The sequence below is a fragment of the Notechis scutatus genome, chromosome 7 (genome assembly GCF_049901735.1).
Source record: "Notechis scutatus isolate UNSWTSFEM ecotype Mainland chromosome 7, rNotScu1.2, whole genome shotgun sequence".
Classification (NCBI taxonomy): Eukaryota; Metazoa; Chordata; class Lepidosauria; order Squamata; family Elapidae; genus Notechis; species Notechis scutatus.
In genome coordinates, this window is record NC_142015.1 from 15,835,023 (window position 1) to 15,847,712 (window position 12,690).

The following is a 12,690-nucleotide window of genomic DNA, read 5'->3' on the forward strand; positions in this document are numbered from 1 at the left end:
CAATGGTTGTAAGTGTGATGATTGATCATAAGTCACTTTTTTTCAGCACCATCATAACTTTTGTCATTAAGCAAATGGTCATAAGTTGATAGTTAACTGTGCATCTTTTTTCCTATTGTTTATGCCTTTCCTGTTTTTTCCCTTTGCACCTTTTCATTTTTCCTTTAGTTTGTAAACTATAATCTTTAATGAATTCACTTGGGGCAAAAAGGCTTACATCTAAGATATATATATATGTATGTATATGTATATGTATATGTATATGTATATGTATATGTATATATACATATACATATATGGTGTTCGGCTTGGTTCGGGTATTTTCCCACGTCATTGTAGTTCTTTTAAAGTTGTAGCAACGTTTCAGCAGAATCTCATCTGCCATCATCAGGCTTCTGTATTGTGTATCTTGATTGGCTGGCAGCATTGTGTTACTTTAATGGAGGCCTTTAGTGCAGCTTGGCTTCGGGTAAATGGACGGCTATCATTAGTTAAGCTGGGTTTCATCTGGGTGCCTGGTTGGGGTGTGTTTGAGCTGGAGGTATCAGGGGGATCTGTTTGTGCCCAGGTGTTTGCCTGGCTTGTGGTGTGGAGATTTTTGTTTGTGAGTGCAGGCTTCCAAATGATTGACAGCCTGGTGGAATCATCTCTTCTGTTCATGCTTTCTGGTCTTTTTCAATCTCTATGGCTTCTCTGATGACTCTGTGGCTAGGGTTTTCCATAGTGGCCAGGGTTTTGGTGCCATTGAAGTTGATGCTATGACCTGTAGCTTCCATGTGTTGGACTAGTGAGGAAGTGTGTTCCAGCTTTTTGACTGCATTTTTGTGTTCATCCAGGCGGGTACTTATTCTTCTATTGGTCTGTCCAATGTATGTGGCCGGGCATGATGCACAGGGGACTTCGTACGCCTTGGTTTTCCAGGTCAATTTTATCTTTGGGGTTGCTAAGGATGGCTGCTATTTTTCTGTCTGTTTTGAAGGCAGTCCTGATGTGATGTCTGTGTAGTACCTTACTAATTTTGTCTGTAGTACCTCTTATGTAGGGCAGGACAGCTGTTCCATAGGTCTGTTCATCTTCTGGGTCTCTATTATGTTTCAGTGTGTTTTTGTGGATCAAGCTGGTGATTTTGCTTTTGTGGAAGCCGTTGGCTGCCAGTACTTTAGTCAGGGTGCATAGTTCAGCCTTAATGTGTGTCTTGTCTGCCAGGCGTTTGGTTCTGGTAATTAGTGTTTTAGCCACGGAGTTTATCTGTGCTGGGTGGTGGTGGGATTGGGCGTTGAGGTAGCGGTTGGTGTGGGTTTTCTTCTGGTATATGGTGTGTCCTAGTGTGCCATCTGTTTTTTTGTAGATTAGTACATCTAGGAATGGTAGTTGTTTGTTTGTTTCTGTTTCCATGGTGAACTTGATTTTTGGGGTGTGCGCTGTTTAGGTGTGTTAGGAAATTGTTTAGGTTTTCTTGTCCATGGGGCCAAATCACGAATGTGTCATCGATGTATCTTAACCATAGTTTGGGTTTGAGGATGGCATTGGCCAGGGCTCTGGATTCGAATTCTTCCATGAACAGGTTAGCAATGACAGGTGACAGTGGTGATCCCATGGGGGCTCCTTCTATTTGTTTGTATCTTTGTCCTTTGTATATGAAATATGTGTTGGTTAAGCAGTGTTCTGTTAGTTCCATGAGGTGTTTAGCTGGTTGGTATTTATTTTTGATGATTTCAAGGGTCTCTTTTATCGGGACTTGAGTGAATAGGAAACCACTATGGGTCTGAGAGGTATGCCTTCTTTGTGTATACACAAAATACACAAAGAAGGCATACCTCTCAGACCATAGTCAGCTCCAGAGGAGCACCACTACAAAACCTAGCCAAATACCTAGCAAAGCAGCTACAGCCCCATGCTGAAACAGCAGCTTCACATGTACAAAACTCATACCACTTCTTGGAAATGATCAAAGATCTACACGTGGAGCAAGAAGATCTGCTTGTAAGTTTTGACGTGGTTTCCTATTCACTCAAGTCCCGATAAAAGAGACCCTTGAAATCATCAAAAATAAATACCAACCAGCCAAACACCTCATGGAACTAACAGAACACTGCTTAACCAACACATATTTCATATACAAAGGACAAAGATACAAACAAATAGAAGGAGCCCCATGGGATCACCACTGTCACCTGTCATTGCTAACCTGTTCATGGAAGAATTCGAATCCAGAGCCCTGGCCAATGCCATCCTCAAACCCAAACTATGGTTAAGATACATCGATGACACATTCGTGATTTGGCCCCATGGACAAGAAAACCTAAACAATTTCCTAACACACCTAAACAGCGCACACCCCAAAATCAAGTTCACCATGGAAACAGAAACAAACAAACAACTACCATTCCTAGATGTACTAATCTACAAAAAAACAGATGGCACACTAGGACACACCATATACCAGAAGAAAACCCACACCAACCGCTACCTCAACGCCCAATCCCACCACCACCCAGCACAGATAAACTCCGTGGCTAAAACACTAATTACCAGAACCAAACGCCTGGCAGACAAGACACACATTAAGGCTGAACTATGCACCCTGACTAAAGTACTGGCAGCCAACGGCTTCCACAAAAGCAAAATCACCAGCTTGATCCACAAAAACACACTGAAACATAATAGAGACCCAGAAGATGAACAGACCTATGGAACAGCTGTCCTGCCCTACATAAGAGGTACTACAGACAAAATTAGTAAGGTACTACACAGACATCACATCAGGACTGCCTTCAAAACAGACAGAAAAATAGCAGCCATCCTTAGCAACCCCAAAGATAAAATTGACCTGGAAAACCAAGGCGTATACGAAGTCCCTGTGCATCATGCCCGCCACATACATTGGACAGACCAATAGAAGAATAAGTACCCGCCTGGATGAACACAAAAATGCAGTCAAAAAGCTGGAACACACTTCCTCACTAGTCCAACACATGGAAGCTACAGGTCATAGCATCAACTTCAATGGCACCAAAACCCTGGCCACTATGGAAAACCTAGCCACAGAGTCATCAGAGAAGCCATAGAGATTGAAAAAAGACCAGAAAGCATGAACAGAAGAGATGATTCCACCAGGCTGTCAATCATTTGGAAGCCTGCACTCACAAACAAAAAATCTCCACACCACAAGCCAGGCAAACACCTGGGCACAAACAGATCCCCCTGATACCTCCAGCTCAAACACACCCCAACCAGGCACCCAGATGAAACCCAGCTTCCTAACTAATGATAGCCGTCCATTTACCGAAGAAGCTGCACTAAAGGCCTCCATTAAAGTAACACAATGCTGCCAGCCAATCAAGATACACAATACAGAAGCCTGATGATGGCAGATGAGATTCTGCTGAAACGTTGCTACAACTTAAAAGAACTACAATGACGTGGGAAAATACCGAACCAAACCGAACACCATACATGTAAGTACCCGCTGAAAACTTAAGAAAACACATATACATATATATACATATATACATATATACATACATACATACATACATACATACATACATACATACATACATATATATATATATATATATATGGATCTTTGGTTATTCGGGTTTTCTCCGCGTAAGGTTGGAAGTATCTAGGCAGCTTCTTCAGCTCTGTGCTTCTCACTCTGAGAAGCACAGAGCTGAAGACAGAAGCCTGAAGATGATGAATGAGACTTCATCGAAACGTTGCCTAGATACTTCCAACCTTACGCGGGAGAAAACCCGAATAACCAAAGATCCACATACAAATACCCGCGAGAACCTCAGAAAACATATATATATATGATATATATATATGGATCTTTGGTTATTCGGGTTTTCTCCCGCGTAAGATTGGAAGTATCTAGGCAACGTTTCGATGAAGTCTCATTCATCATCTTCAGGCTTCTGTCTTCAGCTCTGTGCTTCTCAGAGTGATGTGAGCTTGCAGCTGCTTCTTCCTTTTAACTGCTAGTGGGGTGTGACTTGATTGGTTGGGGGCTTGGCTGTGTTCTGATTGGGTGGGGTGTGTTCTCATTGGTTGGGGGTTTGGCTGTGTTCTGATTGGATGGGGTTGGCCATGTTCTGATTGGATGGAGGTGTGTTCTGTTCAGGTGGGGGCTTGGTTGTGCTCAGGTTGGTCTTAGTTACTGGAGGATTTGAGCTGGTGAGCTGTGATCTTGCTGTTTGGCTTGAGTTCGTGGTCGTGCTGCATCTTCATGGTGGGGGTCAGTTCGCTTCATGTATGGCTCAGTGGGGTTGAAGTGGGTAGTGATGCAGCTGCAGTGCGGCTTCTGGTCTGTGGTCGTGTCTCATCTTCTGTGTGGGTGTGAGTCTGCTTTTTACGTGGAAGTGTGGTGGTGGCATCTTGTGTGGCCCTCGTGGGTGTGGGTCTGGTGTCATTCATCATGTTAGGTACTGCGTCTGTTCATGAGGGCGGGTTTCCAAATGGCTGGTAAGTGGGAGGTGTCATCTCTTTTATTCATGCTGTGTGGGCGTTTTTCTATCTCTATGGCTTCTCTGATTATTCTGTTGTTGAAGTGTTCGGTTTTGGCGATAGTTCTGGTATTTTTAAAATCAATCTCATGTCCTGTGGCTTTGAGGTGTTGGACCAGGGAAGAGGTCGGTTCTTCTTTTTGATTGAGTTCTTATGTTCTTCAACGCGTGCACTTATTCTCCTGTTAGTTTGTCCAATGTATGTGGTGGGGCAGGCGGTGCAAGGGATTCGTATACTCCTTGGTTTTCTAACTCGATTTTGTCTTTAGGGTTTCTTAGGATGGTGGATATTTTTCTGTTTGTGCAGAATGCTGTTTTAATGTTGTGTTTTGGAGGATCTTGCTGATTTTGTCTGTAGTGCCTTTTATATATGGGAGGAGGGCTTTGCCGTTCTCTTGTTCTCTGTCTTGGATTTTGGTTGGGGTTTCTTTTTGGATTAGGTGGGTAATCTTCTTTCTTTGGAATCCATTGGCTGTTAGTACGTTGGTGAGAGTGTTTAGTTCGGTTTTAGGTGTTGTTCATCAGCTAAGCATTTTGTTCTGGAGATGAGTGTCTCAGCTACGGAATTGATCTGTGCTGGGTGGTGGTGTGAGAGTGCATGTAGATAGCGGTTTGTATGTGTTTTCTTCTGGTAGATGGTGTGTCCTAGGGAGCCATTGGGTTTTTGTATACCAAGACATCTAGGAAGGGAAGTTGATTGTTAGCTTCTGTTTCCATGGTGAATTGTATTTTGGGGTGTAGGCTGTTGAGGTGTGTGAGGAAGTTGTTCAGTTTTTCTTTCCCGTGTGGCCAGATTATGAAGGTGTCATCTACGTATCTGAGCCAGAGTTTGGGTTTGTGATCATATTTTTCTAGAGCTTGTGTTTCAAAGTGTTCCATGTAGAAGTTTGCGATGACAGGTGAGAGGGGTGATCCCATGGGTGCTCCTTCTATTTGTTTGTATTTTTGTCCGTTGTAGGTGAAGTATGTATTGGATAGACAGTGGTTGGTCAGATCTAGGATGTGCTTGGGGGTTGTATTTGTTTTGGATGGCTGTCAAGGCTTCTTTTATTGGCACTTGGGTGAAGAGGGATATGACATCGAAGCTCAACCTGGGGACCATTCTTAGATTATAATGTAAAACATGGGCTGATACCATATTTGAAATTTGGCTTTTTTAATGCACAGAATCTATACTTTAATTTAATGAGCTGTTTAAATCAGAATAGATTTTAATAATATGATCTGAACTTATTACAGTGCACAATTTCATTTGATTTATATTGTGTTGCCATTGATTCTGGCTACAGTATTCATTTTTAGCTTAAGTTCAATAGTGATATATACTGTATAATGCATAAGCACACCAACTTGCCTACGGTCCCTATCTTGATGTTCCCTTTTATTTGTATCTATTTCATGTATTAATAATCATGTTTATACTTATATATATTATCAAATGCATACTTGACAAAACAAATAAATAAATAAAATAAAATAAAATATAAATAAATAAATAAATAAATATAAAATTGGATGCTCCTTCCGGGTGTTTGACACTCTCAGACCATGCAAATTGCAAGCGCAAAGAAATTCTGGGAGCTGTAGTTCAAAACAGGTGAAGAGGTGCAAGCAAAATTATAAAGCCTCCACTGGATATGGAAACTGGAAGAGAAACATCTTAGTAGATCCAACTTCAAGCCAACCAAGTATGGGCATCATGACAGGAAAAGGAAAGCAGTCAAGCTGCTTTCCGGTCATCCCAAATCCACCCAGGTCAGAATGGTCAGTGAAGAAGGAAAGAAGCAGTGTAAGGTGGACTAAATTCATATCTAGTTTCCTTTTTCTCTCTCATTGACCTCTTGCTTATCTCATATTGCTAAGCAAATAGCTCCCAATCCTCACAAAGATGAGATTAGTTCAGTTTTCTTCCTAGTTTGGGCCTTCTTACTTTCAATCAGTGCAGAATGGTGCAGCCGGTAGGGGAGGCGACATTTGAAGGAAACTGGAGCAAGAGAAGAGAACAAAGGAGCAGCAGAACAGAAAACCTGTCACTCACACATCTCCAGCCAGATGTTTTACAGCACATAAGTAAAAAGAAAACTATTTGGAAAAGGACAGGGAGCTAGTCCTCCCGGGTATATTCTTCCTTCCATATACACACAGCAGTAGGAAGGACTGCAAAATGAAGTTTTGTAGCCAGGGGCTATACTGATCCCCGCCCCAAAGAATCAATTTTTGGAGTGGCTGAGAGCTAGCATAATCATGATAACATCGTGGTATTATCTCCAGAGGGGGCTGGTGAAATTTTCAGCCCTTTATCCTCATCTTTTTTTTTTAGAGTTAATGCATTTTATCTCTTTTTGCTAAAAATGACAGAAAATCATGCTGGTAGGATGTGGCTCTTTGCCACTCAATTTCAGAGACATTATCTTGAGGAGGGGGGGGGCACAAGCCATGGAAAAGGAGGATGTATCTGAGCCACAAGTTGCTCCTTCTTGGGGTAAGCTCCTTTTCTTTAGAAGAGAAAACCCGTGCTTCTTTACAACACACGGCAACCTCCAAGGAGTTGTCTTGAGCTACATATAATGAATAGTTGCAGGAACTGGGTATGCCTAGTTTAATGAGAAGAAGGACTAGGGGTGACATGACAGCAGTGTTCCAATATTTGAGGGGCTGTGACAAAGAAGAGGGGGGTCAGCCTATTCTCCAAAGCACCTGAACAAGAAGCAACAGATGGAAACTAAGCATGGGGAGAGGCAGCCTAGAATTAAGGAGAAATTTCCCGACAGAACAATTAATCAGTGGAATAACTTGTCTCCAGAAGTTGTGAATTTCCCAACACTGTCTGAAATGGTAAGGGGCCTCCTGCCTGAGCAGGGGGTTAGACTAGAAGACCTCCAAGGTCCCTTCCAATTCTATTATTCTGTTCTATTATTCTGAGCTTTTGATTCCTTATTTTCAGATCAGTTTCTACAAGGAAGGAAAGACACTGCGACAGAGTCTCAGGAACTCATCAAAGTAGAGGTCAAAGTAAAATATGACATAGAAGATGCTCAAGCAACATTAATTAATGAATTCAATTGACTTATGTGATGATTCCTCTCATAGATGCATCCCTGGACAGCTAAGAACACGTTAAAAACAAGGCAAAACACAATATCAATGATACATAGGAAGAAATTCTAAACCTGTCACTAAGAACAAAGCCAGTAAGCACCCATCAATACTAGAATATCTGACTTCACAAGCCATCAAACCTTCATCTAACCTGCTAACATAAAAGAAATAAAACTGGAAGGTATGTAAAAATTGCTTCACGGCAGACAGAAAACTGTGGTCTCGGCTAAACTAAGCTAATGAGCTTTTGGACTCTTGCTGGAGTCTGAAAGTTTGAAAGACTAAACCTCTGATCCCAGTGACTAACCCAAGTAAGATCCTACAACATTATCCAGGGACGCATACAGGGACGCCTTCCTTCGTGAGACTAAGCTAACCTTTTTTCATTCATTCCCTGTACCAATCTCACACAACTAAGATGGTCAGAAGTTCAAACTTCTACTGAAAAGCAACAGCATACCATGATCTCCAGGAACTGAAAACAGTATTACCTTCGAACCTTCCAGCTAAGTTGCTATTACAAGCAGCATGGGAATATCAAGATCTGTAATCCCAAATGTATCTAGAGGATACATATCTAGGAGACCAAATGGTTCACAGTCAGCCATAAAGGATAGTACAAAAATACATGTGCTAAGCAGACAGAAAGAGTCAAGTAATTTTGAAGTGAATATTACAAAGAAAAGAAAAGTGGGCACCAATGTTAGTCTTGATACCAAGATTGAAGTTTTCAATACTGTCGATCATTCTTCCCAGCCTTGGTACTTTCTGGATTCATAATTTCCACTTCCAAATTTTCAGCAATGACTGTAAATTCTGAAAGCTAAAGTCCAGGCATCTAAAGGATGTCCATGATAGAGAAGGATGATGTACTGCAAGCAAAGCAGTAACTCATACAATGCTATAGTTAGATTAGCATGGTTTAATCTTGGGTCTACTGTTGGGCTGTACTATAGTTTAAAAAGTCTAGACTAGTCGGTGAATTCCTAAAGCTATATTATTGCTGAAACTACAGCAAAAATAAACCCGATCAAACCCTCTACAACCAATTCCATGTCAAACCAGAAATAAATATTTAACATCCACAAGATGGGTTCATGCAGCATTGAAACACAACAAGATACTGCCAAGTTCAGCTTCAAGGTTTGCAGAGCTAGAAAGATACTTTCATTTTTTTATATTTATATCTATATCTAAAAACTCCCCAAGAGAGCTGAATGAAATAAAGATTAAGCAGCTATGGAATGTTGAGTGACACTTCTGGGAGAGAACAGAAAAGAAAAGGAAAGAAGAGAATGAAGTTTTCTAGAGAAGAATATTGAGCAACTGCCAAAAAATTTGAAGAGCAATTCTCCTGCTGGTTGAGGCTACGTGCAACATTTTATAGATTCTTATGCATTTGGGCACACGAGTAAATTTTGACAAATATATTTTTCAAAGCCTAAAACTCTTCAGCTTAACATTAAAAAAACCCCATCCAGTTCCCAAAATGCTTTATTGTAACATCCAGATATATAACATGGCTTCCTTCCAATGAAATGGGAAATTGCAAAGCTACAATTCAGCAGCCTGCTAAATACATCTGAAGACTGCCACAAGATTATTCATCTCAAAATCCAGATCTGGTGCACACAATGTGTAACCCAAGTTCAAGGTAACTCCTTACCAACCCATAACTCCTCACTACTCATGTCAAACTAACAAAGCAGGACATCCAATATATCCAGGTCATCATGTTCAGACAAAAAAAAAATCTACTTACTGGCTACCTCCAGGGAGGCATTCCTGCTGACAGCCTCACCCAGATAGTTTCTTGCGACACAAACATATACGCCTTCATCTGGTTTACTCCTCCGTCCATGCACGATGCGCAGGAAGAAGAGGGAGCCACTGGGCAGCAGCATGCGATGAGACCGGGGATCTTCCTTGTCCGTCTCCACTCGCTCACCATCTTTGTACCACTCAATGATGGGCGTGGGTCGTCCTTCGGCTTTGCAGTTGAGTGTCGCTGGTTCCCCCTTAGATACAATGAGGTCGGACGGATGCTCTATTATCCGTGGAGATGAATCCTCAAGGCGAGGACGAGAAGCTGAGGTTCAGGAAGTAGAAAAAAGAAAGTATTAACTCAGGGGAAGATCAGGAAGCCCCAAAACAAGGAAGGGCAAGTTATCAAGGAACCAACTGAGGGATTTATGGAGATTCTCAGTCATCCAGGTCATGGTTGTCCCAAAGTTGCTTTTTGAAAAGGCAACTGGACTTTTTGTGTTTTCTTGTCTTGAAGATGTTGTGCTTCTCATCCAATAATCATCTTGGATGAGTCAGAACTGAAGATGCTTCTTGGATGAGAAGTGAAACATATTCAAGAGAAAAACATAGGAAGTCCAGTTGCCTTTTGAAAAAACATCTTTGGGACAATTGAGGGATTATTGTCTGCTTTAGATTCTATGTCAAACCATGATTTAATTGCCAGAGATGTGAATTTTCTCACACACACCCATCAAGGCAAATTCCATCTTTCACTTCTTTCAGGTTAGATAATTCCTTTATCAACTATTATGGCTTTAAGCACAAGTAGGGAAATTAATACTCTATAATATCCCAAACCTTCTTGAGAACATGGAAAACCAGCCCCAAACAATGGAATGAAATGTGGGAAGGGTAAACATGATGGCCTTCAAACATGCATATATTTGCACACCTAGGAACGAGATAGGATATGACTGTATAAAAAGCAATGACAATGGTCAACTTGTAGAATGTGTGGGGGGAAAGTCCTGTAAAGAATGTTGCAGTTGGAATATTTTCAGTCTGGAGAACATTGAGGGTAAACATGACATCCTTCTTCAAATATCTAAAGACCCAGAGCAAGAAGCAATCAGAGAGATAAAAATCAGAAAGGCCTTTCACAAAGATTATGGTTTTATTAAAGACATCTTGCCAACTCTGCTTTAGTTAATCAATGGGAATTGAGACCTCTCTTTCAGAAGAAAACAAAAGCATATTTCTAGATGAAAACTGATGCTTCACAGCAGGCACAAAGTCAGAAGAGGCTTTAACACAAACAACAACAGCCCAAGATTTGCACGTGTCAGCCCTCCAGGGTAAACCAGACAGTAAACATGACTAGATGAGCTAATTCTACTTTATTATAAGGCTACTATCAGGCACAAATAATTGTGACCATTGGATAAGCTACAGCATAAAATATTTAAGCCTACACACAAGAATGTGGTCAACTAAAGTTCAATACTAAATTGGTACCACATAAGGGTTAATGGAATTCAGGAGGGGTTGGACCTGGAGCACTTATGGGAATGCAACAACTCTAAGCTGATGACATATTTAATTCCACCTCCTCCAGTTCTGCCTGCTCTTCAGCTCCATTAACAGATTTTTTGCAAGTCTGAAGGTACAAATCTCCCATCGCCACTTTTAGCTGCTTCATCCATTAGGACAAGTCCTTCCTAAGTTTCTGTTTTTGACCACTAAGCCACTCAGGGCTCCTGCCTCTCTTCTCTGATTATTTCCTAGGCAGCATCTCTTCCCCACATTGTTCCTTACATCATTTCCCCATGCTAATAGAGTATCTTTTAAAAGAAATTAATTCAAAAATTAATTATCCAATCTATCGATTGGTAGATGAAATGTTAATGTCTTAGCAAAAGGAGAGAGAACGTTGGGCTCAGCTTACTTAGGTTATGATTGGGAAAAAGCACTGATGTTTTGCTTCTCTTTATTAATCAAACTGGATTCCTACCACACTCAACCTGGAAATTCAATTTTTACCTAGATATCCCATTTTCAAATTTACTCATGGCTTTACATTTGGCCTTAGGACCATTATCATCTTACTTTTTTTACTTACTTACCAATTTTTATAAGAATCACTATTGGCTATATCTGGGGGGATCACCACTTTTCCCTCATTCCTGACTAAAGGGGGACAAACAATATGGACTAATTTACATCAAATCAATTTATTTATCTAACTTCACAAAATAATACCCACCTCCTCATCACACCATTTCTTTAATATGCTAGGACAATCCCACTCTATGTCATACAAAGAAGGCAAAGAGAAGCCACCTCAAAAATCTGTTTTAAAGCTAGGATTTTATGGTTGGTATGCCTTAATTTATTGATCATATTTGTTTTTTATTTTATTTTGTACGTCCGCCAGAGAAACCATATGAATCACTCCATCAACAAAATAAAATTGTGCCAGAGTTTCCAAACATGCCACCAGTAAAGGCAATGAGCCAAACTCTGAGAATTTTTATTCCCATAAATGATCTGGGAAGGAACATATGTTTCCATTGCCATGAATCCAAAATTCAATGCCTAATTTGTGCCAAAGGAAAAGAAACCCCTTGACCCCAGGCAAAGCTTAAAAGCCAGACCCCCAGCTGAGGCTGGAACATATACAGACACACACAAAAAAGAGGCCATCATTTGAGACACCAGGGAGAAGTGTTATCTGTAGGCTGCAGTGATCAATAACCTTGAAATCCTAAACTCTGATAAGCGCTAGGATTATTGATTAATTCACCTATCACAGCAGCGATCTCACACATTTCAAGATTCTCCAGCTAGGACAGAACCTTTTAATTGTTGCTTGCTTACCCAGAAAAAAATTCTGGATATTTGTTCTGGTCACCGGGTATAGCTGTATGCGTGGGTGTGCATTGTGTGTGCACACATAAGGTATGATCAGGGACATGTTCATATTGAGGAAGGGGATAATACTTCTAGACCTCCTTCCTGGTTCAAAGATGATTTAAGATGGGGGTCTCCAACCTTGGCAACTCTAAGACTTGTGGACTTCAACTCCCAGGAATTCTGGGAGTTGAAGTCCACAAGTCTTAAAGTTGCCAAGGTTGGAGACCCCTGATTTAAGAGACAAAACCATTGCTATAAGGTTTAAACACTACCCTGTGTTCAAAAATGGGGAAAAATTGGTTCTAATTGCTTAATTATATAAGCCTTAAAATGTATAACATCAATGGATGAATGTCTAAGTAAGCTTTGGGAATATGCTTCAGTATCTAGAATAATTTCCTATCTGAGAAACAAACCTGAC

The 12,690-nt window shown here is 40.8% G+C and overlaps 1 protein-coding gene across 1 annotated transcript in view; it reads right to left on the reverse strand.

The window, feature by feature from the left end:
• The window catches only part of ROBO3 (roundabout guidance receptor 3), a 192,380-nt gene that overhangs the window by 152,004 nt on the left and 27,686 nt on the right, over positions 1 to 12,690 (reverse strand). Inside the window, exon 2 of the mRNA XM_026671417.2 lies at positions 9,373 to 9,699. Coding sequence (XP_026527202.2) covers positions 9,373 to 9,699 — 327 coding nt within the window. The remainder of the gene's footprint in view (positions 1 to 9,372; positions 9,700 to 12,690) is intronic.